General features: G+C 40.4%; 1 protein-coding gene across 1 annotated transcript in view; it reads left to right on the forward strand.

Annotated features, from left to right (window-relative positions):
• The window catches only part of BLMH (bleomycin hydrolase), a 34,144-nt gene that overhangs the window by 1,946 nt on the left and 5,462 nt on the right, over positions 1-26,736 (forward strand). Inside the window, exons 3-11 of the mRNA XM_032788791.2 lie at positions 851-960; positions 1,685-1,826; positions 6,689-6,777; positions 7,827-7,919; positions 13,797-13,952; positions 14,492-14,650; positions 14,766-14,833; positions 15,361-15,478; positions 19,874-19,943. Of these exons, the coding sequence (XP_032644682.1) occupies positions 851-960; positions 1,685-1,826; positions 6,689-6,777; positions 7,827-7,919; positions 13,797-13,952; positions 14,492-14,650; positions 14,766-14,833; positions 15,361-15,478; positions 19,874-19,943 (1,005 nt within the window). The remainder of the gene's footprint in view (positions 1-850; positions 961-1,684; positions 1,827-6,688; positions 6,778-7,826; positions 7,920-13,796; positions 13,953-14,491; positions 14,651-14,765; positions 14,834-15,360; positions 15,479-19,873; positions 19,944-26,736) is intronic.

A 26,736-nucleotide genomic window follows, 5' to 3' on the forward strand; every position in this document is an offset into this window, starting at 1 on the left:
CCATGCAGAGCCGTGCTCTTTTAAAAAACAAAACAAAACAAAACACCTTTCAACATTCCCTATGAATAGATATATATTGTATATTTTATAACTAGGGAAACTGAGATAGAGAAATAAAGTGACTGTCTCAGTTCAGGGCATCTGCACCTGTATTCCTCCTGTATGGTCCGTTGCTGGCACCATCATCTCTCTTGGGCAGACAGCACCACCCTCCACCAAGGGCTCTGATAGGAGTCAGTCAGCCCCTCAAATCCCACAAAGGGGATTTTCTGTGGCTACAAGGTTATAACTGCTTTAGCTCAGCACTCGCACCTTTGTGAATAGGTCAATCTTTCCTTTATACAGCTTGGTCCTTTGATCTTCTGACTCTGAAAACAGATAATCAGCACCCAGTGGTTCTCACTCAGGGCATAGTTTCAAAAGGCTAGGTTTGTTGCATAACTGGACTTGAGAATTTGCATTCATCTCCTAGCAATTCCTCAGGCAAACCACTCGATGCTTTGTCCAAAAGTCCATTCTTGTCTGCCATATTTAGTCCTTTGCTCGTCCAGTCCCACAATGATACATAAACCATTAATTTAATATAAAGGCCACCAAAGATACTTAAACTCAATAATTTTTTTTCACAGATCAGATGGGAGTCACTGGTAGAGCCTGGGGTAGAAGTCAGGATCTGGATGCCAAGTCCTCTCTTTGCTTGTTTGGACATGGAGCAGGGGAGGAGTGTGTGTGCATTTTTTTTAGATACTTTAAAAGAGTGAGACTGACCAGCCCATATAAATCTTGTTTTTAAATCTAACCTGTGCAAATCTTTATAGAGCTGGACAGTTTAATTCTTGTTGCCTTTCAGGGAGATGCTGGATCTTCTCATGTCTGAATGTGATGCGTCTTCCTGTCATGAAGAAGTTTAACATTGAAGAGTTTGAGTTTAGCCAAGCATATATCTTCTACTGGGATAAGGTACAGTAGTGCTGGCCATAGACTCCTTCTTAGGGGACGTTTTACCCATGCAAACGACACTGGCAGTCTGATTTCCCTCTATATGGGTGTTCAGGCTTTTCCTAAGGTGCCAAGGAAAAATACTGGAAGCAGTCTTCGGAAGTCCTTTACAAGCACAATTTTTAGGTTGGGGGATGGGGAAGCAAGTGTTTCTGAATTGAGGAGAAAATGGTGATGGTGTTGGGGGGCGGGGGGCATTTAATAACTTGTTTGGAAGAGTAGCATTTTTTGTTTCAAGATGTCTAAGTTCTCTCAAGGATCCAGGTAGGAGGCTTGGTAGGAACAACACTGTTTTCCACTAAAGCTGCCTTATTCTTGTCTCTGTGACACACTGCTGAAAGCTAATTCTTTTGTTTATTTCCAACAGTAGCTGTTTAAGAGCAGCTAGTAGTAGTAACTGAGAGGCTTCATCTAGCATTTTCTATTTTCCCCCATATACTAACTCACTTTCACTCTCATCTGTCAACACAAACTAAAGATTTACACGAGAGAACAGGTAATAGAAATATATACCTACAGAATGATATGTAGAGTTGCAGAGATGGTAAGATCATGGAATGGAACGGGACAGCAAAGATTTTTTTTTTTTTCCAGTGAGATTTGCAAAGAAGTGCATACACCCAGGAATGAAGTAACATGGCATGTTGCAAGCAAAGATGAAGTTACCCTATCTGTTCTGTTCCAGATCGAACGCTGCTACTATTTTTTAAATGCCTTTATGGAAACAGCTCAGAAAAATGAGCCTGTAGAAGACAGGCTGACACAGTTCCTGCTTTCCAACCCCACCAATGATGGAGGACAATGGGATATGCTGGTTAATATTATTGGTAAGAGAAACAGTGACTGAAAGGGCTTCCAGAAACTCTGCTCACTCCTGAAAGATCAGGAGTGAAGTAACTAATGTTTACAGCTGTGTATTATTTTTATACTGATAGCCTAACGTCCGACAGGCATCGTAGGCTATACAGTGCTGCATACTGTAGAAAACTTTAATGAGTAGTAGTCATTTGTAGTTGGTAATGGACAAATAATCCATTTAAGATAGTAACAGAATTCCCACACAACTCATTTGCTCTGTCTGGTGTGATTATGTAACACTGAGTGGTTCTCTTGCTTGATAGATCGAAACAACTGGCGTGGAGGTTGCCAATGCTAAATTGCTTGTAGGTTAGCGGTGCTAATTGGATGTAACAAATGAGGCCTCAAACTGAAAGATGACCAGAATTTTCCTGTGTTGTGTTGGTTTCTCCATGCTGCAGCCTTCCTCCCTGTCCTTTCAAAACCTAGTTTGGAATTAATCCAACTCCTTCTAGTGACCAGAGGAGCTAGTGAACCGGAGCAGCTAACAGCAGTTTGGAGGGGCAGTGTGAGGGGAGGGCTAGATACACTTAACATTCTTTAAACTTAAAGCCCAAAACACCCCCAATAAAAACAAAACATCAACAAAGGAACGAGCTGCAGGAGTAAAGAGTGCAGGGAGATGTCCAGCAATGGAGTGGGGGCACCCAGTTTATTGCACTATGTCTGATTACCTGCTCTGTGAGTGGGTGGCATATGTGTGTATTTGGTGCAAGGAGCTCCTGTCCCTCAGAGATCATGTACAGGTTTCGAAGATCAGAGTGGCTGAACTGAAGGAGCTAAGGGAGACAGTGGTACATAGATAAGATTTTTTTGGGACGCAATAGAACAGTCCCACCCCCTGTCTGGCAGCCTCTGTGCTGTTGAGGAGGATGAAAGTCTCAGGGAAGAACATCCAAGTACAGCACAAGGGAAGCGATCCCATAGTTGAGACCCTCATTCCAGATGTTGTGGTATCCCCTCCCCTGGAGAGGTATCCTCAGTGAGAGAACACCAGTTATTAGTTATGGGTGATTTAATAGTTAGAAACATAGATCGCTAGGTTTGAGATGACCAAGAGACCCTCATGGTGACTTGCCTGCCTGGTGCAAAGGTTGCAGGTCTCTCAAGACATCTAGATTTATCTAGTGCTGGGGAGGAGCTGGTGGTTATGGTACATGTTGGTACCAATGACCTCGGGAAGGATCGGAGAGGGGTTCTGGGGGCCAAATTTAGGCTGCTAGGTAAGAGATTGAAATTCAGGACCTCCATAGTAATATTCTCTGAAATGCTTCCAGTTCCACGTGCAGAGCCAATTAGACAGGCAGAACTGTGGGGTTTCAATGTGTGGATGAGATGATGGTGTAGGGAGGAGGGACGTAGATTTATTAGGAACTGGGGAAACTTTTGGGAAAGGGGAGCTTATACAGGAAGGATGGGCTCCACCTAAGCCAAAATGGAACCAGATTGCTGGCACTTAAAATTAAAAAGATCATAGAACAGTTTTTAAACTAAGGGCTGGGGAAAAGCTGACAGGTGCAGAAGAGCACGTGGCTCAAACAGGGGCATCCCTTATGGGAGGATCTATTAATGGAGATTCTCTGTCCTAGTAAAGAGGAGAGGATGGAAGATGATAAAATACAGGTAGGATCTGATGAGATACAGTCAACTGAAAGTCCCATTCAAATACATCATGTAACAGCAAACAGCTAAAAAGTGACAAGTTTTTAAAGTGCTTATATTCAAATGGTAGAAGTCCTAAATAATGTTGAACTAGAGTGCCTCGTATAAAATGAGGATACTGATATAATCGGCATAACAGAAACTTGGTGGAATGAGGATAATCAATGGGACATAGTAGTACCAGGGTACAAAATATATTGGAAGGACAGAACAGGTTGTGCTGGTGGGGGAGTGGCATGAAAGAAAGGATAGAATCAAATGAAGTAAAAAAAAAAAATTAAGTGAACCAAACTACCACAGAACCTCTATGGATAGTAATTCCATGCTTGGATAATATAGCAGTAGATATCCTGGCCAGGTAGTCGGTAATATGGTGATGGTGATTGTGAAATGCTCGGAGATTAGAGAGGCTATAAAAATAAAAAACACTAATAATGGGGGATTTCAACTATCCTCATATTGACTGGGTACATGTCACCTCAGGATAGGCTGCAGAGAGAGAGTTTCTTGACACCTTAATGACTGCTTCTTGGAGCAGCTAGCCCTGGAGCCCACCAGAGGATAGGCAATTATTTATTTAGTCCTAAGTGCATCTTAGTAATAGTGACCATAATATAATTAAATTTAACATCCCTGTGGTGGGGAAAATACCACAACAGCCCAACACTAACATTTAATTTCAGAAAGGGGAACTACACAAAAATGAGGAGGTTAGTGAAACAAATTAAAAGGTGCAGCGCCAAAAGTGAAATCCCTGCAAGCTGCATGGAAATTTTTTTAAAGACACCATAATAGAGGTTCAACTTAAAGGTATACCCCAAATTAAAAACTGTAGTACTATGAGCACTAAGAATCCCATCTTGAGTCCAAGATTCGCTTTCCTTCAGTTTTGCCATAGTTGAGGTAACAATTTATGTCCCCTTAAACACTTGACTGCAACAAACTACAAATGTAATCTACTTAAAAGCGTTGGGCTAACTTCTGTCATTACCTCTCTTCTTACAGCTTTGACTTGCTAAAATCAGGGAGTGGAATCCGACTTAATCAGTTCTAACTGTCTTTAGAATATAAACACTGGCTGTAGAAACCACAAATTTGTGCACTTAATTATTCACTAATCTAGTAGTTGAACTCTTAATATACGAAGTATACCCAGAAACTTATGACAGTCTTCCTGCAGGCATTGCGCCAACATTTAATGGGAAGAGTCCTGGGGGATGAGTTCTTGTAGGTGGATTAAAACAGAAAATGCATGTGGATATTTATATCCTCACTGTTTTCCATCTCAAACTTACTTAAACTTCTACTCCACTATGCAAAAGGGAACTCATTCCAGGTTCTAGACACCCTCAACAAGACACTTCTTAAACAGACTCTTTAAATTAATCTTGTATCACAATAGTTAAACAACATAAATGGGGCAAGAAATGTTAAACTCCCCAGCATCTCTCCCATCTCTGTATGAAATATGCAGTGTCCAGCATGCCCCATAGGTTAACAGAGGTGGTCTGTTATGTCCAAGGAAGAAGTGAATTCCAAAGCCAAAGGGCTCCATTGCAGAATGCTGGGGTGCAGCCCCTCTCTCTTGTAACAGATTTGCTCAACATTTGCTGGTAAAAAATGTCTAACAGTTGTCCCTATAAACTCACCCTGAACTCTGGGTTCTCTGCTTATTGTGCACTGCCTGTGGTAGGACTAGGCCAAATGGAGCCCTCAGCCATACCTGTGCAACCTTATTGTCCTCTCATTATGAAAATGGGTGACTCCCTTACTTCAGTGAGTGGTCATAATCCAGAGAAAATAGAATTGCTTTCACTTGTACCTGAGCATAACGTTTATCGGTGCAGAAGGTAAAAACCTATATTGGCTGTCAGAGCCCAGGATGTCTGTAGGGCTAGCAGGAAAAATGTTCTTGCAAGCTGAGCAAATAAGATATGAAATGAATCCAAATGAATATGGAATGCCTCCGTGCCAACTTTAGAAGGCGGCTGTTCAGGGTAGGGGCGTTCTTTAAGTGAAAAATTAATCAAGATATAGTTGAATTCACATAAGTGGATTCAGAGGTTGTTTGACTTCATGTGGACTATGCACTGGTGCAATAAGCTTGTAGGTACTGAGCAGTTAAAATGAGCACAAACTGCACAAAGGATTTTGTTTCCTGGAGTGCTGCAACTGCCTTTACCTGCCCTTTCTTGCCTAATCATCTTGCAAAGATTTACTGCAGAAAGGAGACTTTCTTGGATTGTATGCTGCATGTCCAGGGACTATGTATCTTTTGTTCTTACAGCACCTAGAACAGTGGAGCTTGTGAGTGCTACCACAATGTAAATATTAGTTAACCTACCTGTTACTACTCTATAGTAGCAACTACAAAGCTCCATCTCATAACTTCAAGGATAAAGCACCTTTTCTGTTGCCATGGAGAAGGGAAGGTTAGGAAGTTGTTCATTTCACCTTAAGACTAAATACATGGACTAGCACATAAGAGGTTGACATTTTTAGCAAACTGGTTAATCTGAGTCAAATTCCTTGAGAAAGAGAGCTTCTATTTCTCCTCAACTAATTAATGTTTAAGGTTTACAAATGGGAGATTATCATGTCTGATCACTGAAGGATTTTATCTTTCTGGGGAACCCAGTTGAATTTATACTTAACAAAGACAGAGGAAGACCCAGACAAAAAACATAACCTTTGGCTTGTTCTGATTCTTTATAAGAAACCTTTGTCACAGACTATCTTCATAGAAACCAGGTGAGTTAAGGCTTCATATGGGTATGAGCAGATGTCAACACTTGCCATATAGAAAGACAAGATTATCAATCAGAGACAAGGGGCCTGAGTGAATATCTTTTATTAGACCACTTCAGTTGGTAAGAGACAAGCTTCTGAGCCACACAGGGCTCTTCAGGTGTGGGAAAGATACTCTGAGTGTCACAGCTAAATACAAGGCGGAACATCCATTTAGCTGTGATGCTGGGAGTATCTTTCCCAGACCTGAAGAAGAGAGATGTATAGCTTGGAAGCTTGTTTCTCTCACCAACAGAAGCTGGTCCAATAAGATATTATTTCACCTACTTTGTCTCTCTAATATCATGGAACTGACACAGCTACAATTACACTGCATACAAGATTATCAATTGACAATTAACATTTGTCAACTTTCTTCTAGAAAAACATGGTGTTATCCCCAAGAAAAATTTCCCTGAATCTCACACGACAGAGGCCTCCAGAAGGATGAATGAGATTTTGAATCATAAGGTAAAGGATCTGAAATTTTGTCTAAAACTCAGTGGTTAGACAGATGGGAAGAAATCCTAACTCCAGATGTTCCTGACTAGTTTCCTTACATTTTCTTTATTGATCAAAGCACTAAAAGCCAGTCTGAGTACTTCCTTGCTTCTGTGCGAACACTGCATTTGTATGGATTAAAAGGCAAAGGGAATGGTCCTAAAATGCTGGGAAGGAAAGAGGAAGTTGGTGCATGAATAGCTGCTACTAACAGGATTTGATGCTCTTGATTTCAAACAGTAGCTTGAAAATGTCCTCTGTGGCACTTTTTACAATAGTCATTGTTTCTCGAACTCTCAAAAGGAAAAATTCTATTTACGTGGTTGGCAGAAGATCTTTCTGTAAACCTCATGTGTCCAAGGAGACCTGGTTTTCCTCTGTGCCATCCACCAAGAGATCAAGGCTTTAATTATGCCAAGTATGGTGGCTAAGTTTTTACAAGTATGGATTTTAAAATACAGAGCTTAGGATAGAACAGAAACTAGCTTGCACAGGAAAAGCATGCAGTGCCATATGAAATACTGAAGTGACTGACAAAGGAAGAAAGCAGGGTTAGGCAATTGGACAAGGATCTGTCTCCATTGTGGCAAAAAATGAAATGGCAATCAAACCTCTCCTCTGAAAGCTTTGTTTTGGCAATTCACGAGCACATGATCAAGGGACAACTATTCCCTAGAGGTCTATAGAAATGAGTTGGTAAAGTAAAACAGGCATGCGGAAATTAAACCAGAGGGTTAAGGATGCTGCTCGGAGTGGCCATGTTCCCGTCTTCAGCTTGAATCCTGGCAAACTAATTGGCCCAAAAGGTTAGTTTTAGATTATTCTAAAATTTGATATAAAGAACCAACTCTTAGTAGTAATATCAATAGGAATTTTTTCTGTAAACAAACCTTTTGTGATTAGATGCCTGATAGAGATCCATAAAGTAAATCTTGACTTCCTAACATCTAGCGGCTTTGCAAATCGATACTTTCTGTGGTCCTGCTACAGTGAGAAAATGGCTTTTTCTTTTTAAACAGATGAGGGAGTACTGTGTGCGGCTAAGAAACATGGTAGCAAGTGGGTCAACTAAGGAAGAACTCACTGCTGCAAAGGACACTATGATAGAGGAGGTAATGTACGTATATGTAACCTGATTCTTTCCATAGCAGAAGGGACCTGCTGCAGATGAAGTAATTCTGGCTTACTCTTGTTCTAGAGCTATCTGTAAAGTGCAAAATAAACCCCTATATTGTACGAAAATCTTAGTGACCCAGATGGCCATGTACTCTCAAGTGTTATGAAATGATTTTTATGTTTTAGTGATGTGTTCCTACATAAATTGTTCTTTACATTTTTGGGATACATTGGATTTAAACACTTGGGTGGGTCATGGAGCTAGGACACTTTACGTCAGCTGAGGACTTGCTCCTCCAAGTGTAGTTAACTGACTATAAACCCCAGAGACCAAAATAATATGTACAGCCTGGTCTCACTAGCAAGGGCTAGAAGAATTGGAAACTATTCTGTATACCCACTGTAAACTTAAAGTTGTGCAGTACAAGTGGTGTTGCAGAAATTCCCCACAAGAGAGCAGAAAATAATGAAAAGAAGTTCAGTTTCTCGTGCGTTAGCATGTGGAGAAAATGTTGCACTAAACATGCAGCATTGCAATTACTTTACCAGTTAAGAAGATGAGTTGCTTTTTCTTAAAGGCAGACTATCCAAGTACCTCTCTCTGTGAATTTACTTAAACTAATTTGCAAGTGTGTGGTGCTGTAGTGTGCATTGTCTGGCTCTCACCTCTCTATTGTTTAGGATAGCACTTTGCCCTGCTGAGTGGTTGGCTTAAATGCAAGAGATGCTATACACCAGGGGTAGGCAACCTATGGCATGCGTGCCAAAGGCGGCACACGAGCTGATTTTTTTCAATGGCACTCACACTGCCCGGATCCTGGCCATCAGTCCAGGGGGCTCTGCATTTTAATTTAATTTTTAAATGAAGCTGCTTAAACATTTTAAAAACCTTATTTTACTTTACATAAAACAATAGGTTAGTTATATATTATAGACTTACAGAAAGAGACCATCTAAAAACATTAAAATGTATGACTGGCAAATGAAACCTTAAATTAGAGTGACTAAATGAAGACTCAGCACGCCACTTCTGAAAGGTTGCTGATCCCTGCTATACACTATTCATCTTACTCTGTTTTCCTTAAGTTTGATTTTCAAATAGCCAACAGTTATTGCCGATAGTATGTTAAGATTGGTGTATATGGCCATGTGTATTTCTAAAAGATACACTTCTGTATTCTCTACTTACAGAAGTTTATGGATATACCTCTGTCAGAAGTTATTGGAACAGGCCCACTGGGTCATCTGGTACCAGCTCTTTTGGAGAAGATGTAAATCTCCTTTTCCTTCCTCTCCCCTCAGCAAACTTCTCAAAAGCTTCCTGTCAAATTATTCTTTTCTGTGCCTTGTGTAAATGATACTACCAGAGAGGGACTCGGGCTTTTACCACAATTCATGCACAAATCCACAGCTTCACTATCCCCAGTTCTAAGGTTAGAATAAGAAACGTGTTGTGATAGCAAAACTGGCACTGTGTTAACATATTTGTTATATAACATCAAATGTGCCCTGCTGGGGCCAATGACCTCTTAGGTTATTGATTCTGTCCTTCAGTACATTGCACATTACCTTTTTGTAGTTAAATATCCATAAATGGTGATTTCTGTCTTTAGGCTTTGCATGCAGACATCCGTTGGAGGGCTTAATTGCAGAGTTAACCTGAAGCCCCCTGGAATGGCTTGGTTAATTCAGATAAGGCAGAGAGAGTTCACTGCAGATTTACATTTTGCATTTGCTTTGTTTAAAATCTCCTAATTTCCAGCATTAGAAACTGGAAGCAAAGCTCATTAATGGCTCATTAATTTCTGTCTGAATCTGGAGAGAGTTGGTGTGTGGTGTGGGTTTTTTAAAAAAAAAAAACTGCTTTCTTCCTTTGAGTTAGCCCCTATTCTTCCTGTTGCAATACTATTGATTGACTACCATTTAAGTGGATTTCCTTTTAGTAAATGTTGTAATTGGCATTGCCAGGTGCATCTGTCATACTCCAACCTTGCAAAAACATTTAGCAGTTTTATAGGTGGACTGTGCTGTCTTGCTTCACTTGTTCAAATGCATTTCTCTATACATTAGAGTTCAAGTTTTGTGCCTGGCAAACACGATTTATCCACCATTCATCTCTGCTGAGTTCATTTGCCAATTTCTGTGATTCAATTTCCTTATCGTGGGCACCAATCTTTTATCTGAAGCTGAGCAGTTGCATAGTCTTCGGGTGAATACTGAATCTCTTGTGTTCAAGCAGAAACAGGCTCCTTATCAAAGCAGCATATGGTAGGTCACAAGTTCAGGGCACTGGATTTTATTTGCATTTTTCTGGCTTCCCTGTTTTTTTTTTTTTTTTCTGCTACCTTATCAGCAGTGGCCCTTCTCTTCCCTGCCTATTTGTTTTAAACAAAAAGCCATTGTATCCTTACATTACCCTGGTGTTAGCTGTCACCTGCATGAGAGAAAGCTCTGTTTAGTTGAAACATGCTTCCCCTGGGTATTGAAAGAGGAAGCTTTGGAGATACTGAGGGGTGGCCTGTGGTGGGTGTGGTGATAAACAAGCCAAGGAGACCATTTCAGGCAAGGTTGCTCTTGTTGACTGGAGACTTGTCTCCATCACTTTTCCTTCCTTTTGGTTGGAACCATTTTGCCTGTTGCTCTCCTTAAGTTTTCTCCATTGACCTGTTTTATTTCTGTAATTCAGTGTGGTGAGAAATGGAGCTATCTGAGGTAACATGAGGATGTCCACTGGCAAATGTTATCTTTGTGCAAATGTAATCTGTGAGAATCCTACATTTGTAGGAGGCCAGGGATTTAGATTTATTCTTTAAAACCTTTATTGGAAACACTTGATAAAAACTAAACAAGTGGGAGTTTCTCCAATAAAAACTTGAGCTTTGCCCTTGTTTCCACTTAAGAACTGATTTGTTCTATTATCCTTATTAGATTATAAATTCTTCAGGGCAGGAACATTTTTATTTGTGTCTTGTACCCGGCCAAATGCACTGGTGCTCCTGCCACTCAGGTATTCTATATTTAAGATCCATGGTGCCTTTAAAACATCTACTGGCATGAAGATTTTTTAGATAAAAGTACCTTGGATGGCAAGCGAAATGAGGATTAAAAACAGAAACCTTCTAACTTAATCTCAGTGTATGGTGGGTTTTTTTTTGTCATTTCTATACGACTTCAAAAGAGAGAGTGGGACAAAAAAGCCAGAAAGCCTGTTAGAAATAGGATTCTGTTCCTTGCAATATCTAGCCATTGAAAACAGTCTGAACAAGCTAGCCACCCAAGGGAAATGTGGTGCTCCTGGAAAGCTACCTAAAACCTGACATGTCCTATATAAAGTGAGCATGTGTATAGCTGGATAATAGGGAGGACCACTACTAGCATGGCCTCTTTAAAGAGAAATTGATTTAAAGGGATACAATCCACTTGAAATCTACCCAAAGATCCTTAATCTTGTAGCTGACATGCATCTTAATTTCTATCAAGGACTATGTATTTCAACCAAGTATGTCAAAGTCAACAGCCAGAGTCCTTCAGTTAAATTATACTTCACTCTAAATCTAGGTATTGTTAAATATATTAAAACAGACAAGAAGATTATTCGGGGATTTCCAAAGAGAGCAGAAATCCAAATAATCTTGCAGAACGAAAAGTGATTAATGGAGGTGTACTATCAGAATGAAAATGTTTCTGTGCATGTATGCTAGGAGAAAGGATTATGGCATAAGGCAAGACATACATTATTAGAGCTATTTCCCAAACAATATTTATATATGCTAGTGGGGAGGGGAGGGCCTTCTGAAAGGTAGCAGCTGGCCTGGCAACTTTCTGTCTCAAAAGCTGTTGTCCTTCCTCTCTCTCTTTCTCCTCCATCTTCTCCATAGCTTTCTTGTGGGCAGCCTCATTGGCTTTCTCTGCCCTTTTAGCAGCTTCTTTCTTGAGTTGTTTTAATTCAAGCAATCTCTTATGATTCTGCTCCTTTTTTTTTTTTTTTTTTTTTTTTTTTTTTTTTTTTTTTGGCCAGCTTTAGTTTAGCTGCTGCTTCACTGGTAGTAATTTTCCTGCTTTTTGTGATGGGCCGCACCCCCTCTGCAGTTCACAGAAACTGGTGCAGCTCAGCTCAGGCTGTAGTTAACAGAGACTTTCACAGCATTTAGCCTTTTAAACTAGCATACCCGAGAGGTAGGTAGAAAAAAACAATTCAGCTTGTAAATTCCTTTTGCTAGCTGCTGCTCACAGCTTGAAACCTTTTCTTAGGAAGACCTTGTTAAAAAAACTTTTAACACTCTGCCTTCAGGCAAAGAGAGAGAAGATTGCATCTGCTATCAGCTCTGCTTTTCTAAGCAGCTAAACAGGAGAGAGAGAAATCTTACTGGCTTTTGTTTAAAATGATCCACCAACTCTGACCATGTCAAGGTTCTCCCACTCTAAACTCTAGGGTACAGATGTGGGGACCCATATGAGAACCTTTAAGCTTAACTACCAGCTTAGATCTGGTTTTGCTGCCACCACCCAAATTATTGAGTTTATGGGAAACTGTCTATCCCCCACCCCCAAATATCTTCCTCCCAAGTACTATAACCCTTCCCTGGGTAGCCTTGAGAGACTTTTCCACCAAGTTCTTGGTAAACACAATCCTAAACCCTTGGATCTTAAAATGAAGAGAATAACTATTCCTCTCCTCCTTCTCCCCCCCCCAATTTTTAGTGACCCGATCCAACCCCTGTGGATCTTAAAACAAGGAAAAATCAATCAGGTTCTTAAAAAGAAGGCTTTTAATTAAAGAAAGAAAGGTAAAAATCATCTCTGTAAAATCAGGGTGGAAAATAACTTTACAGAGTAATCAGATTTAAAGAGCCCAGAGGAGCCACCTCTAGCTTTAGGTTCAAAGTTACAGCAAACAGAGGTAAACGCTTTAGCAAAAGGAACATTTACAAGTTGAGAAAACAGAGATAAAGCTAACGTGCCTTGTCTGGCTGTTACTTTCAAGTTTGAGAGACTTCTTTAGAAAGATTTTGGAGAGCATGGATTGATGTCTGGTCCCTTTTAGTCCCAAGAGCGAACAACCCCTAAAACTGCGAGCACAAACACAAGCCTCCCCGCCCCACCAAAATTTGGAAGTATCTTGTTCCCTTATTGGTCCTTTGAGTCAGGTGTTAGCCAGGTTACCTGAGCTTCTTAACCCTTTACAGGTAAAAGGATTTTGGTGTGTCTGGCCAGGAGGGATTTTATAGTATTGGACACAGGAGGGATGTTACTCTTGCCTTTATAGTTATGACAGAGCCCTTTCCCAAACAATATTTATATATGCTAGTGGGGAGGGAGGGGTCTTCTGAAGGGTAGCAGCTGACCTGGCAACTTTCTGTCTTAAAAGCTATTGCCCGTATTGTGGTCTTCGACTGTAAGTGCTTTTGGTTCCATTGCACTTCAAAGGAGTTGCTAGAGTGAAGGATTGGGCAGTGTTTCAGCTGAACCATATGTTTTTATTGTATTTCACTACTACCATACGCCTACAGCTTGGAATTGAATGTTAGTGCCTAAGCAAAATGACAAAAAGCTTGAGCAGGAACCTGTGGTGTTTCTAGCATGGTGAGGAAGCCCTGGATTTTGTGGCCTTTAATTTGACGTTAGGTGGTGGTGTAGAGTGAGGGTTCTTAGTACCGGTTGGGGCGGGGGGGAGCTGACCAGCATGGAGTTATTCAGATGCCTTAAAGGTAAACATTAAGGGTCTGATTCTGCAGCTGGTCCCCATGTGAAGATATCAGTTGACTAATGGCATTTCTGTAGCTGGCCCAGCTGCAGAATTTTGGTGCTTAATCGATGGCCCACAACAAAAGGCTTGGGTGAATTTTCATGCCCATATCGACTTTCCTGTGCAGGTATTCAGAATAGTGAGCACCTGTTTGGGGAACCCTCCTGAGACCTTCTCCTGGGAGTTCCGAGATAAGGAGAAGAACTACCACAAGATTGGCCCTGTGACACCACTGCAGTTCTATCAGGAACACATCAAACCCCTCTTCAACATGGAAGACAAGGTTGGAGAATACAACAAATGCCTGTCGTTTCTGAAGCACGTATAGTACTATGTGCTGTTGCTGAAGCAGGGCTTGGTATGGGGAATGTGTAAGGCTATCAATTGAGTCCAAGTTGGCCTTGAATTTATTCTCCCTTCTTCCTTTCTGCATCCATGTCCCTTTTTGTATTTGCACTGCACCCCTCACTTTGTTTTGTGTTAATTTGGATGGGTTTTTATGGCTTAATTGTACTTGTGTTTTCATGCTGCTGCAAGATCTTGAGTGGCTTAGCCATGGGGGGCCTTGATAATAAAATATTAATAATTAGAATAGAATAAGGTTCCTGTGCAGCACTTAGGGATACGTGGACCAGCTTAGAGCATGTCTTCTATTGCACTCAAACTTCAGTGTTCCAGCTGAAGCTGTCCTCACTTGCATGGGATGGTCAGCTAGCTAGAGCAGAAGAACTAGTCTGATACCAAGAGTTTTTGGTGTGTGTCTTTTTTGTTTGAGGCTTCAATTGATTTGTAATTTAACTAGTGACATCTTACTCATGGCAGATTTGTCTAGTGAATGATCCTCGACCCCAGAACCACTACAACAAGCTGTACACAGTAGCATACCTGGGCAACCTGGTGGGAGGAAGAAAAACACTCTACAACAACCAGCCTGTTGATCTGTTGAAGAAGATGGCTGCAGCTTCTATTAAAGATGGCGAGGTTTGTGTTTTTTTCCAATCAGTGGCACAACATTATTTTTTTTTTTTCCTTACCTAGTGTAAGAGGCTATCTTGGGACATGGCCCAAGCGTGACTATATTTTCTCCTATTTTTAGGCTGTGTGGTTTGGCTGCGATGTTGGAAAATACTTCCATAGCAAGCTGGGCATCATTAACCTGAATGTGTAAGTGCAGGAAATCTAAAACACAATAGGTTTTAGGCTCTCTGTTCATGGCAATCTTGCTACAAATTGAAAATGCGAAGGTGACACGTTGTCCAAAAAATGATTTTTACCCCAAATGAGTAAGACAAGTGTGCATTTGACTCTCTCTTCCTGTTAAATCCCCTTCTTTTTTGGCTGTTAAATGAAATGTTGATACTCTAAAAATGTGCTCGGATGCTAATTTACTGATGTGAAACGTTTAATGTAAATATTCTTAGCCGAAGAGAAATAGACTTAAATGCAGTATATCCTGTCTGTGCCTCTTGCAAGGCAAAAAAGAAGGGAATGTAGCAGCCCTCTGAATGTCTTGTGTAGTTACTTGAATTCACTAGTACTTAGTGAATGGCATTCCAAAAAGGGTCCACTTAGTATTTATTTTAACTCGGGATTTGAAGAGGAGCTAAGCATCTGTCAAAGCCCTATGCAATACACCACTGATTCCTCCTTTCCTCCTGTCTTCACCTCCTTTTTGTATGGTTTACTTGTAGGTTTGATCATGAGCTGGTGTTCGGTGTCTCTGTCAAGAACATGAACAAAGCAGAACGATTAATCTTTGGAGAATCAATGATGACCCATGCCATGGTCCTCACTGCGTTTACGGAGAAGGTAAGGTCTCCTCCACAAGCACTTGTGCTGTTTGCACAGATGTATTTGAACTCTCCTGCAGTTTGTGCTCAGGGTTCATTCACAATGTACATATGCTGCCCTTTAGCAGAACGTGTGCAGGACATCACACCTGTGCATGATGTCTTATTCGCCTGTGTCACTTTTTTGGATAAACTTAAAAATTTTAATTTACCATCAAGTGAACAATCCTGGACAACAGAGCTGTGGCTTGGTTTTTGTGCCTAGAAATTCTTTGAGAAGGGCAAAGAAACTTGGCTTGTATTTTCCAGGAACTTAAAATATAGCTTTTCTGGCTTTAAATGGTATGTGAATTCTGATTTATCCTACTGATCAGAGAATCCAAGATGCTAGCACATCTCTCTACACCACACTACTTAATCTCTAGTCTAGGTCTAGCACCAACCTTGTACTGCTTTAAAACCTGCTTGAATGGCCTGCAGGAGGCACTCAAATAACTAACAATCCCTCAAAATTAGTAGCACATGACCTCTGACGCATCCAATAATGGGAGAGAAGAATCTAAACCCCCCAAAGAGCAGTACAGCTCTTAGCACTTCTACATTGCCAACAGCAGTACTACATGCTAATAAACAAGGGAAATGGCATCTGAGAGACCCATGTGAAATTCAGTATCTTTGGATACCTGGAAGTCATCATAATTTTCAGCTTTTGTGTGTTCTGGAAAAATTGAGGAGACTTCCCCCTACATCAGAACACAAAGTCAAAGTTTTTAAGATTCCTTTGAAAAAGTAATCTCTTCCAAACCAAGGTTACTTGGTCTGAGAAGTAAGTGCTTACGTATCACTGAAAACTTTCCCCGAGAGTCAGGACTTCATGCAAAGGTGTGATATGGGATTGTTGAGACACCACTTTTTCTCAAACTACTTTTCAAAATACAATAATATGCTACATAGTGGTCTTTTACAATTTACACATGCTTTTCAAGTGTCAGATTACAGAACTAATCCTGTGTGAAGATTAGGATTTAAATCTCTAATTTTCAGAAATCAATAGAATATCCTTTAAATGATTTGTAGCTGTTTGGAATTCTTACACAAACTTCACACTGATTAAGGTTTATATATGTGTATAGTAACTTTATAGCCCATTTTTTTGCTATCAGCCTGAAGGTCGCATCGCCAGGTGTTTCTTGGACGGCCTCTTTTCCGCTTGCCTTGGGGGTTCCACCACAGTGTCTGTCTGGTGGTGATAGTTGGCTGCTTGCGTAGTGTATGTCCTATCCAACCCCACCTTCTCCTTCTGATTTCTTCATCTGCTGGGAGTTGACGGGTCCGCTCCAAGAGGTGGCGGCCCATACCCCAATTGGGGTGATGGGCGTGAGTGATAGTAACTTTGTGTTTTTGTTTTTAACTATAAACACATAAGGAACGTAAAATGACTCATGCTGCAATCTGGTTTCTTTTCACACTGAACTGTTTTTTGGAACAGCAGAAGTTATATAAGTAGAAATTCCTTCCCGGCAGTCTGCTTCCTTGATTTGCAGCTCATATTTTTGACCCTCTAACTTTTGCATACCAAAACCCTAAAACTCTGATTCCAGTAGCCAGATTGTGTGCCAATGAATGGGCTCTGTTATACTGCCAACTAATCCCAGAACTTTTGACAAATGTAAGGAAGATCTGCTAAACTGAAAACATGTTCCCATACATAGACTATATATACTTTGAGTCTTTGAATGTGAGATGGATGTCTCTAGAGCCAAGAGGTCACTTACAGGAAGTAGTGGTGCTTAAAGAGGATATCCAGAATTTGAAGGCATTTTTCTTACTAAAATATCTAGGTTGTGTATTTGTTTGAACATGTTGCCTTATATAAACCTTGACTTTAATCTAAAGGAGCTTTCAAAGGTAGTTGTAAATCCATCAAAGCATTAGTTTTTTACCTGTTTTGTAAAAGGCTTTGATTGCAATGGAATTTTCTTCAATGTTACAATGTAATTTATTTCCAGAAGAGACGCATTTAATCCATGCTAGTATTTCTAAACCATGCTATATACTTTTGTTTAATTTACATGTCAGAAAGTGCTTATGAGTGGACTCAATTTAGTGCTTTTGGTACATCTCTTGAGTGTCTCATTTTAAGGACTCTTGTCTACCTCAAGTATTTTTTCCCAGCCTCATCCCAAAACTATAAAACATCAGTGTAGTTACTACAGTAATAAAGAGAAGTAAGAGACAGATTTTTCTGAAGACCAGAGCTAAGGCTACATTATCATGAACATCACAGAGGGCAGAATACCAGAAGAAAGGGGGAGAAATGAATTCATAGTTCTTCATGGGAGCTGCTATGGGGAAGCCTGTGGATTAAGGATCTTATTTAGTAAGCACATGGGGGTTATCTTCTCAGTGCTCCTGTTTGCTTGATAATCTAAAAACAGACTAGACTCTTTCAGAATGTGGATTATATGCTAGAGTGCTAATACAGCTTGGAATGGAATGAAGTCTTGACTACGCTAGAGAACTGCTTTGTCATTGAGCCAGTTTAAGCACAAACAGTTCAGAGTTCGACACTTGCCTTAATGAATGTTTCATGTTTGCCTCTTGTTCTCTTAAGCCATGTCCTAAACTGTTTCAGTTGTAATGACTCCTAGTTACCGATACCCTAGTAACAGTTCCAGAATGCACTGCTTCTGAGCTGAGCCAGGGAGATTTCACCAGTGCACTGTGGGGCACTAGGAGGTCTAGCAGAACTGTTTCAGCAAGTCTGAGTCCACACTGGCACTAAACTGGTTCAGTTTGAACTGATCATTAAACATGCTGAAAGCCAGTGTGGACTCAGACTAGCCGAAACAATTCAGCTCGACCCCCTAATGACCCGCATTTGAGGAGATAAGCTGTAGGCCACCACCACCACACTTTCTTGGGGGCCCTAACTGGCTTCCATTTTTTAATGTCAACCAGGCAACTGTTCCCCATGAAGGCTGTGAAAGTCTACTTTGGGGAGGCTAAAAAAAAACCTATGGTGAAACAGCTAATAGGCACTCCTCTGGAAGAGACTGTCTTCAGGGAGACCAAAGCTGAGACATGCTGTGTGAGGGGGAATCCTCCACTGAAAGGCTGAAAGTTAGAAGTGGGCTTTTTCCACCCTAAGAACCCCAGTGAGCAGCCCCTATAGTATCCAGGTGAGTTACATCAGTGCTGCCCTCACTCAGCAATCATCAAGAACCAGTACATGGAAAGACTTTCCAGGCTGTGAATGCAAACAGGAAAAGTACTTCACCAAAATAACTTCCTCTCCTATTGACAGACAATTCCTATTATGGGAAGGGGAAGTGTCATGGGGCTTAGGGGAGGGCACAAGTGTTAAGATGTCTAACTCGTGTAACATTGTTTTATTTAAGACCTAAAATGGCTTGAGCTAATTCACTGAAACACAAATTTGCTTGAGTCCTCTTTTCCGCTGAGGTTTTTGATATTAAAATATAGCAGAACGCTTTAGTGTTTTTCTTCTGCCTTGATTAAACAACTTATTTGTTGCTGATTCTAAAAAAAGTGACTCTTTGGGCACATCCACTGTTCCTCGTTAGCTAAAAACATTACACACCCTCCAATAGGATGGAATGCTGCCTCAGGGGAGCTTGAGTACGTTTCATGTGACATGTTACTTTGTGGACTTACGTACATTGATTCTAAGAGAGCCCTTGAATAGACTAGATACTCTATAGGTGGATATACAAGGTGCAGGTTATCCAAGAAACTGTAAGCATCTTTCAAACCAGATTAGCAAGGATAATCACAGGAAAGAAGAAACATCTCTCTTAAAATCTTACCAAAGTTTCTAAAAGTAGTTCCACATACTGTCATCTGTTAGAATTACCTGACTGAGTCCAACTCAAGGCCATGGGGGAAGAATTTTATAAACTTCAGATACTTAGTTTTTGTTACTGTTGTGACAGTCATGCAAATAGAAACATTCTCTGAGAAACTTTCTCTGTCAAACAGGTAATATAGGTTCTGGACCTTAAGTCCACTACTAACAGGTAAAGAATGCTTGTAATGCAACTGCAAAGTATTTAGACTAAGTTGCAGTCCCTTTTAAAAACTCTTACAAAAACACATCTACATTGTGTTTTTACAATAGAAAAATGGAATAATTACCTCAACTAATCAGATTACCTTAAAAGAGGGAGACAATTTCTTTCAATGGTCAGTGCTTCTGCTTCTAAAATCACCAACAGAACTGCAGAACTTTATTGTTCTGAGTCTGCCTACTAGTTTCCTTAGCATGAGCATCAAAGAGATGTGTGTGTCAGGTTGGTGGTTCTGTTGGCAATGATTTTAGAAGTTGAAGCACTGACTGTCAGAAACTTTGAGGAATTTCTCCACTGAATGCATGTTTTACTTCTTTCTTCAGGATGGGCAAGAAGGATCATTTGAGAAATGGAAGGTGGAGAACTCCTGGGGTGAAGACCGTGGTATTAAAGGTAACATAAATCGTAGCAGTCACATGAATAGAGTGCTGAGCTCCATATATGGAAATAAAGAACTACATAAGAACGGCTGTACTGGGTCAGACCAAAGGTCCATCTAGCCCAGTGTCCTGTCTACCAACAGTGGCCAATGCCAGGTGCCCTAGAGGGAATGAACTTAACAGGTAATGAAAAGTTATTCCTCCGCATCCCAGCTCCCACCTCTGACAATCGATAGGACACCAGTCCTACCTCTGCAATACCATAATACTGACCTCCATGCATTATCCTCGTCCGTAAACCTGTATGTTCTACTCACACCTCCTCAGCAAGGATTTCACAAGTTGACTGTGTGCTGTAAAGAACTCTTATTTTAAACTCTCCTATTACTTATTGTGACCCTACGTCGGTAAGAAAAAAAAGTAACTTTTTCCTAATACCGCCACACATCCATTCTATACCGCTACAATCCCCATACCCTCTTTTCCAACGGAAGAGGCCTAGCTCTGCAAGATCCTATCCAAGATTTGAACCTAATTCTTAAGTTTATAACTGAGAACACATAAACCTCCAAGCTAATACAGCTATTCGATACGGCAAACCCCGCCAAAACTTCCAGGTTTGGCTCACGACGTCCCCCAAAACCTCCCGGGGACCCCAAGACTCAATGCGCAGTCCTACACAAAGGAAATAAAAACCCCTCTGTCTCTGTGACTATCCCAGCCGCCCCACGGGTTAATCCTGTGATACTGACGTAAACCCTTGAATGACAAACCAGGCATACTCTCCCCTCCTCCCCTGACGGTTGCAATTTCCCCTCCGGAAATCACACAGAGAATTTCGAACCCTTCCCTTTGCCTTGCCTACCAGATTCAAACTGGTCTAAAAAGAAAAAAAAAAAAAAAAGAAGAAAGAAAACACAAACATGATCCTGCCAAGGACAATATCAGGCATTGCTTATAAGAGAATATATACTAAACAGCCTGAATCAAAAGGAAAACAATTAACATTCCACAGAACTACACATGTAATACAAAAAAACATACAGCCTCTGTCTCCTTGTACCATAACTTGAATGATACTTGCATTATGAGAGAGCGCTACCTTCATACTGAGACAGAGGAGACAGAGAGACAGACCAAGGACACACCCAAAATTTCCTCCTATGAGCTTGAAAAATCAGTTCCTGATTGGTTCTGGTCAGATGGTCGTTCCTTGTTAACCCCTTACAGTAAAAGAACATAACCCTTACTAGTCTGTTTATGACACTCTTTCATCTTCCTCACAATGGACAGCCATTCCCAGAACCGAATATTAGTTCCCTCTGAACCTTTTCTAGTGTCAGTATATCTTTTTTGAGATGAGACGACCACATCTGCATGTAGTATTCAAGATGTGGGCATACCATTGATTTATATAAGGGCAATAATATATTCTCCTTCTTATTCTCTATCCCCTTTTTAGTGATTCCTAACATCCTGTTTGTTTTTTTGACTACCTCTGCATACTGTGTGGTCATCTTCAGAGAACTATCCATGATGACTCCCAAGATTTTTTTCCTGATTCGTTCTAGCTAAATTAGACCCCATCATATTGTGTGTATATAGTTGGTTATTTTTTTCCAATGTGCATTACTTTACATTTATCCATGTTAAATTTCATTTGCCATTTTGTTGCCCAATCACTTAGTTTTGTGAGATCTTTTTGAAGTTCTTCAGTCTGCTTTGGTCTTAACTATCTTGAGCAGTGTAATATCATCTGCAAACTTTGCCATCTCACTGTTTACTGCTTTCTCCAGATTATTTATGAAAACTAGAAGGGAAAAGGGCCTTGTGGTGGTAGGCATTTCATAGATGTCAGTTGAGGCAAAAGATTACTAACAGCAAGTGAGATCCTGCACCATAATACTTGTAGGAAGAGAAGCAGTAATCTTAGTGTAGTCATGTTTTCTTCAAAACTCATGTCCCACAGAGTGAGTTGCAGAATAATAGTCTACCTCAGTCTCCAGTGGTCTAGGAGCTTAGAACAGTGGCTTTCAACCTGTGGACCTTGGGGGGTTTGCAGACTGTGCCTAAGATTTCCAAAGAGGTCTGCTCCTTCATTTGAATTTTTTTTTTTAGGGGTCTGCAAATGAAGAAAAATGTTAAACCACTGGCTTAGAAGCATAATTCTGAACTTGGATCCCTGCCTAGTAGCATCATGTGCTGCTACCTGTTTGGTTGAATGCTGCCTCGTGAAATGGCAATGAATGTCCGTATTTATTTCCCATAGGAGTGATTAGGTGACTGACATTCCAATTGTACTTGTTTATGGAATCAGTTGAGGTAGGGCAGAAAAATATGCTTTGACTTTTACTGAAGTTTCAGATTTGATTTTTCAGAATGTGGTGATTACACAGGACGGATCCCTAACAAGCTGTCAGACTGAAACATGGAGGCTGAGTCATACTAGAGTTCACTGTCCCTAGGTCACAGGCTAAGGTGATGCTTAAGGTAGATTAAGGAACTCCTTCTGAAGGTACTGCCAGTATCTGCAGTTTGGCAACAGAAGAGGTGCAAGAGGCAGTGTAATTACCAAAGATAACCAGACAAGTAGACGCATACAATATGTTCACTGTGCAAGCCAGGGAAAGAAAAGGAGTAGCTAGGCTGGGCATTGTGGGCTTCCTCAGCCATCTCCCTGAAGCAAGAATCAGGAATTTATTTTAAAATCCTCAAATGGGAAAATAAGACGTGACTGTACAATGAAACCAGCTTATAGTGAACTTGGAAGTAATCCAGGTCCATTCATAGTGAAGTGAATTGAAATCCCGAATTATTGTGATATATTAAAGTGCCAACTGCAATTCATGTTCTGGTCCAACCTTGGCTTTGCTGTGTCAGTAGAAGAAATGACTTCATTATAAGCAACCACCAGAAACAGTAAAGATGGAGACTGAAGATTTCAGTTGTGCTCTTTCCATTGTTTGTGACTCGTCTTCAAAAGAGTCTGCTGTCCAGAGCCTCTGAGATGGGATTAGATAACATGGACTGTGCAGGACATACTATACTGAACTTTTTCAGAAGGGTAGCCTTGGGTTATGCCAAATCCAGGGGTTTTAGAGACCTACGTTCTATTCCTGACTCTGCTGCAGGTTTCTCGTGTGATTTTTGGGCTAATCACTTAATTTCTGTACTTCTGTTTTCCCATCAGTAGACCATAGATAAGAGAGATCTTGCATACTGCAAGACCTCATTTAATGTTTGTAAAGCATTTTGAGACCCCATATGTGAGGATAAATACAAGTGCACAGCCTGCATTATCAGGGGGATATCTTGGCCTTGTCTCATAACTAAAAGATTTGCACTATCAAATTGCTAAAATAATCTCCACATGAAAAATATAATGAATGGATGTTGGCTGACTTCTCCCACCAAACTCAGTGGCCCAGAATTTCTGTAAACAAATCTTAAGTGCTAGTAATATTTCTCCTAATCAACAGATCGCTGGCTCCTTCCCTCTAGCTTGATTGATTTCTAATTGTTGTTGCATTATATAAATACTTCTTGGAATGACTATGATGAACTTCAGGCAGCAATAAAACTCAGTTTGATGCCCTGCAGAGCTGAGTGGCTTATTGGTGGCTTCCTGTAGAGTTTTGTTTTCCTTTGTAGTGATGCCAAACTATGGCTGAGTATATTATGCTGTGGAGAAGGCAGGACCTCTCAAACATCTCTATGACTTGCCAAGGAATTTCAGAAAATAGGCACGTTTGCCTGTCCGTTTACTTCTCCTAATTGATGGCAATGAAGCATGACAACCAATATAATACATACGAGAGATTAGAGGTGGTATTTAAAAAGTTGCTTGTTCAGCTCATGTCTAAGAAAATCCTAGTTCTAGTTTAAAGTTATGATAGGTAGTTGGAGTCTCTAAAAAATTTGTGAAAAGGGTGCTAAAGTTGTCTTAAAAGATTTTTTTTTTTTTTTAAATTAGCTAAATAGATGATTGCTTTGTAATAACCTACTTGTACATCCCTAGCTTAAGGCCAGAAGGGATCATAGATCATCTAGTCTGACCTCCTGTACAACACAGGCCTTTAAATTTCACCCAGGCAACCCTGTATTGAGCCCAATAACTGTTTTTAAAACACATCTTGCAGAAAGGCATCCAGTCTTGATTTTTGAAAGCATCGAGAGAGAATCCACCACTTCTCTTAGTAGCTTGTGCCTACTGCCATGCAATTCTGCACTTGTTGCCACCTTCGCTAACACAGTAGAGCATGGACCACAAGCATTAGAAGTGTGAAATCAAAATGTTCTCTTATAAAGTCTTCCTTTCCTCCTTCTCCTCCTCCCAGTATCATGTGCCACATTGTGGTGGTGTTTTAGGATTGCTTGGGGGCATTGGGCTGCAAACCCTGGCTGCCAAAGGGTTGCCCATCCATTGTGAGGGGCACACTGATTTGTAGGAGTATTGCTTTTGCCCAGCCATAAGAGAATCTTATTTTAAAAAAAGATACTGTCATAACTGATTTGAAAAACAAAGGTGTACAAATTCTGGATCAGTTAATGAAATCTGTGCTATTCTTAGTAAGCCCATTCCACACCCGTAAGTGCTCCATACCTTCTCCCCCCAACAGACATGTCACCTGCCTAACACTTAAGTGCAACATACATGGCAAACAAGTGCATTCAGCCCAGAATACATTAATAGCTTTATAGCAACAAACCTGTGCCTGCTCCGCTATATTCCTAATGAACCTACTTCAACAAAAAACAGCGTGCTACACAGAACTCATAAAGTTTGATAGGCAAAGATGATCCATGTTAAATCCTTCTACATGGACCTAGTCTAGATTAGTTTGTCAAATGCCCATCTAGTCTGACATGTATTACTTATTGCAAAATAATAAAAGTATAGCATTACAGTCTGACAAGTTTCTGTTTGGGAGGAAGAGTGTCTCTTTGCTCTTCTGTGTAGTTTATCTTTTTGCTGCAAAATATGTAATTCTCCCATCTGAAAATAAGCTAACATTTTTGTTCTGAAATAGCCAGAATTCCAGAGATTATGCAAAGGAAATCTTTTAAAGAGGGCCAATAGATAAGCTAGGAACAGCTGTGCGGGACCAAATTAGGCAGTGGTCACTTCCAAGAAATCTCTTAGCACATGCTTCTCTCAAAAATCCTTTATCCTCTTTTAAATAGGAAGGAAAGACAAATGCAATCTAACTTAATTGGCACATTTTATGGTGAGACTTTCTGATTATAGCATCCTGCTTATTATCTAGCTCTCTTTACCAGAGTTCTCATCTGTAGGATCTCACCAAGCTGCAGCTGATATTATTCAAATAATAATGCTTCTGCAGAGACATGAAAGCTAAATGTTGCTTTCATGTGGTACGTCCACAGCACTCATTTCAGATGGTGTTTCTTTCTTTTGCTAACTTTTTGTCTAGTGAAATTTATTCTAGAAATCAGGGACTGATACTATGCCTGGTTCCGGTCACTTTTATGAGCAGATATTGTGCAAGGTATTGAACTCTACCAGTGGACATCTACCTTAATCTCAAAACCTTTTTGTTCCAACTGTGTGTCCATATAAAGCTATGCTAAAAATCTGACCTGCAGGTTCCCCAGTCTTGAGCTGTAGCATTCCCTGGACAGGGACTTGATAGGCAGATAACTATATCAAAGACATTCTGGTTTTGTGGTGGGGGATTAATGCCTAGTCACTCTAGCAAGCCTTGGCATGACTGAAAATTCCCACTGTGCCTGTGGGTCTTTCACCTTATGGGGTATATTTAGAACAAGTTCTTTGATGTTATTCTTTTGGAGTCACAGACAGGTCTTTGAGTTTAATTTCAGAGAACACCATGTGGCCTTATATTTTAAGCTATTGATGTAATCTTTCTGGTTACATGAAAAATTCACTAACACTTCTAATATTCCTGGTAGGTGCCTATGTGTTTGCTACTGCTTCTTCATATGCAGCAGCTTGTCTGTCCTGACAACTATTTAAATTCAAAGTACCATACTCATGTTTTTCAACAAAAATCCAATAGAAAACTGACTGTGAAACTAAACTGAAACACTCAGCTTTACAATGTTGACGAGCCTTGGGGGGTGTCCATCCATTAGAACAGATGCACTTGGGAATACTGCATCATGTAAAGAAACCATCAACACCGAAGAGTTAATACTGAACCTCTAGCTTCCTTCCCATGCACAAATTAATAGATCTAGTATTCAATTAGTAAGCATTACTTTTATAGTTTTGGGGGTTTTTTGGTATGCTTATGTCATAGCACTTGCTCATTAACAAGATACGGGTTGCATTCAGAATCCAGGCCAATACAGCAACCACTGTCATTGATCATATCTTGAATGTGTGGGGTCTCCAGTGAATGGCACTCAGTTGTTCTGTATGAGAGGCTCTAGGTACTTGGCTTGTTATATTGGGTGCCATTAATCTGGTTGTGGAGAAATAATTCTAGAAAAAAGCTAAAAGTGCTCCCACTTGTCCTCCTTTAGAAATACTTAGCATGGAATTCATTGGGACTTAGCTCCTTCGCTGGTATATCTTTGTTAGGGTAATGAGTCATTTCTGTCCTAAAGTGTGGTGTAAAGACATCATGTAAAGTTGAACATGCTGGGTATATGCATTCTTTGGGGACAATGCTTGTAGAACAGTGTAAGGGAAAAGATGAATAAGACTACTGGAAGGTTAATGGTGGTCACATTCAGGTCAGTTGTTAGCAACTTTGCACTTGCCTTTTGCCTATCCAGAAGAAGGTTTGAATGTGGCTTTGAAGTGAAATAAATTTAAT

This window comes from Chelonoidis abingdonii, chromosome 20, assembly GCF_003597395.2.
Source record: "Chelonoidis abingdonii isolate Lonesome George chromosome 20, CheloAbing_2.0, whole genome shotgun sequence".
Lineage (NCBI taxonomy): Eukaryota > Metazoa > Chordata > Testudines > Testudinidae > Chelonoidis > Chelonoidis abingdonii.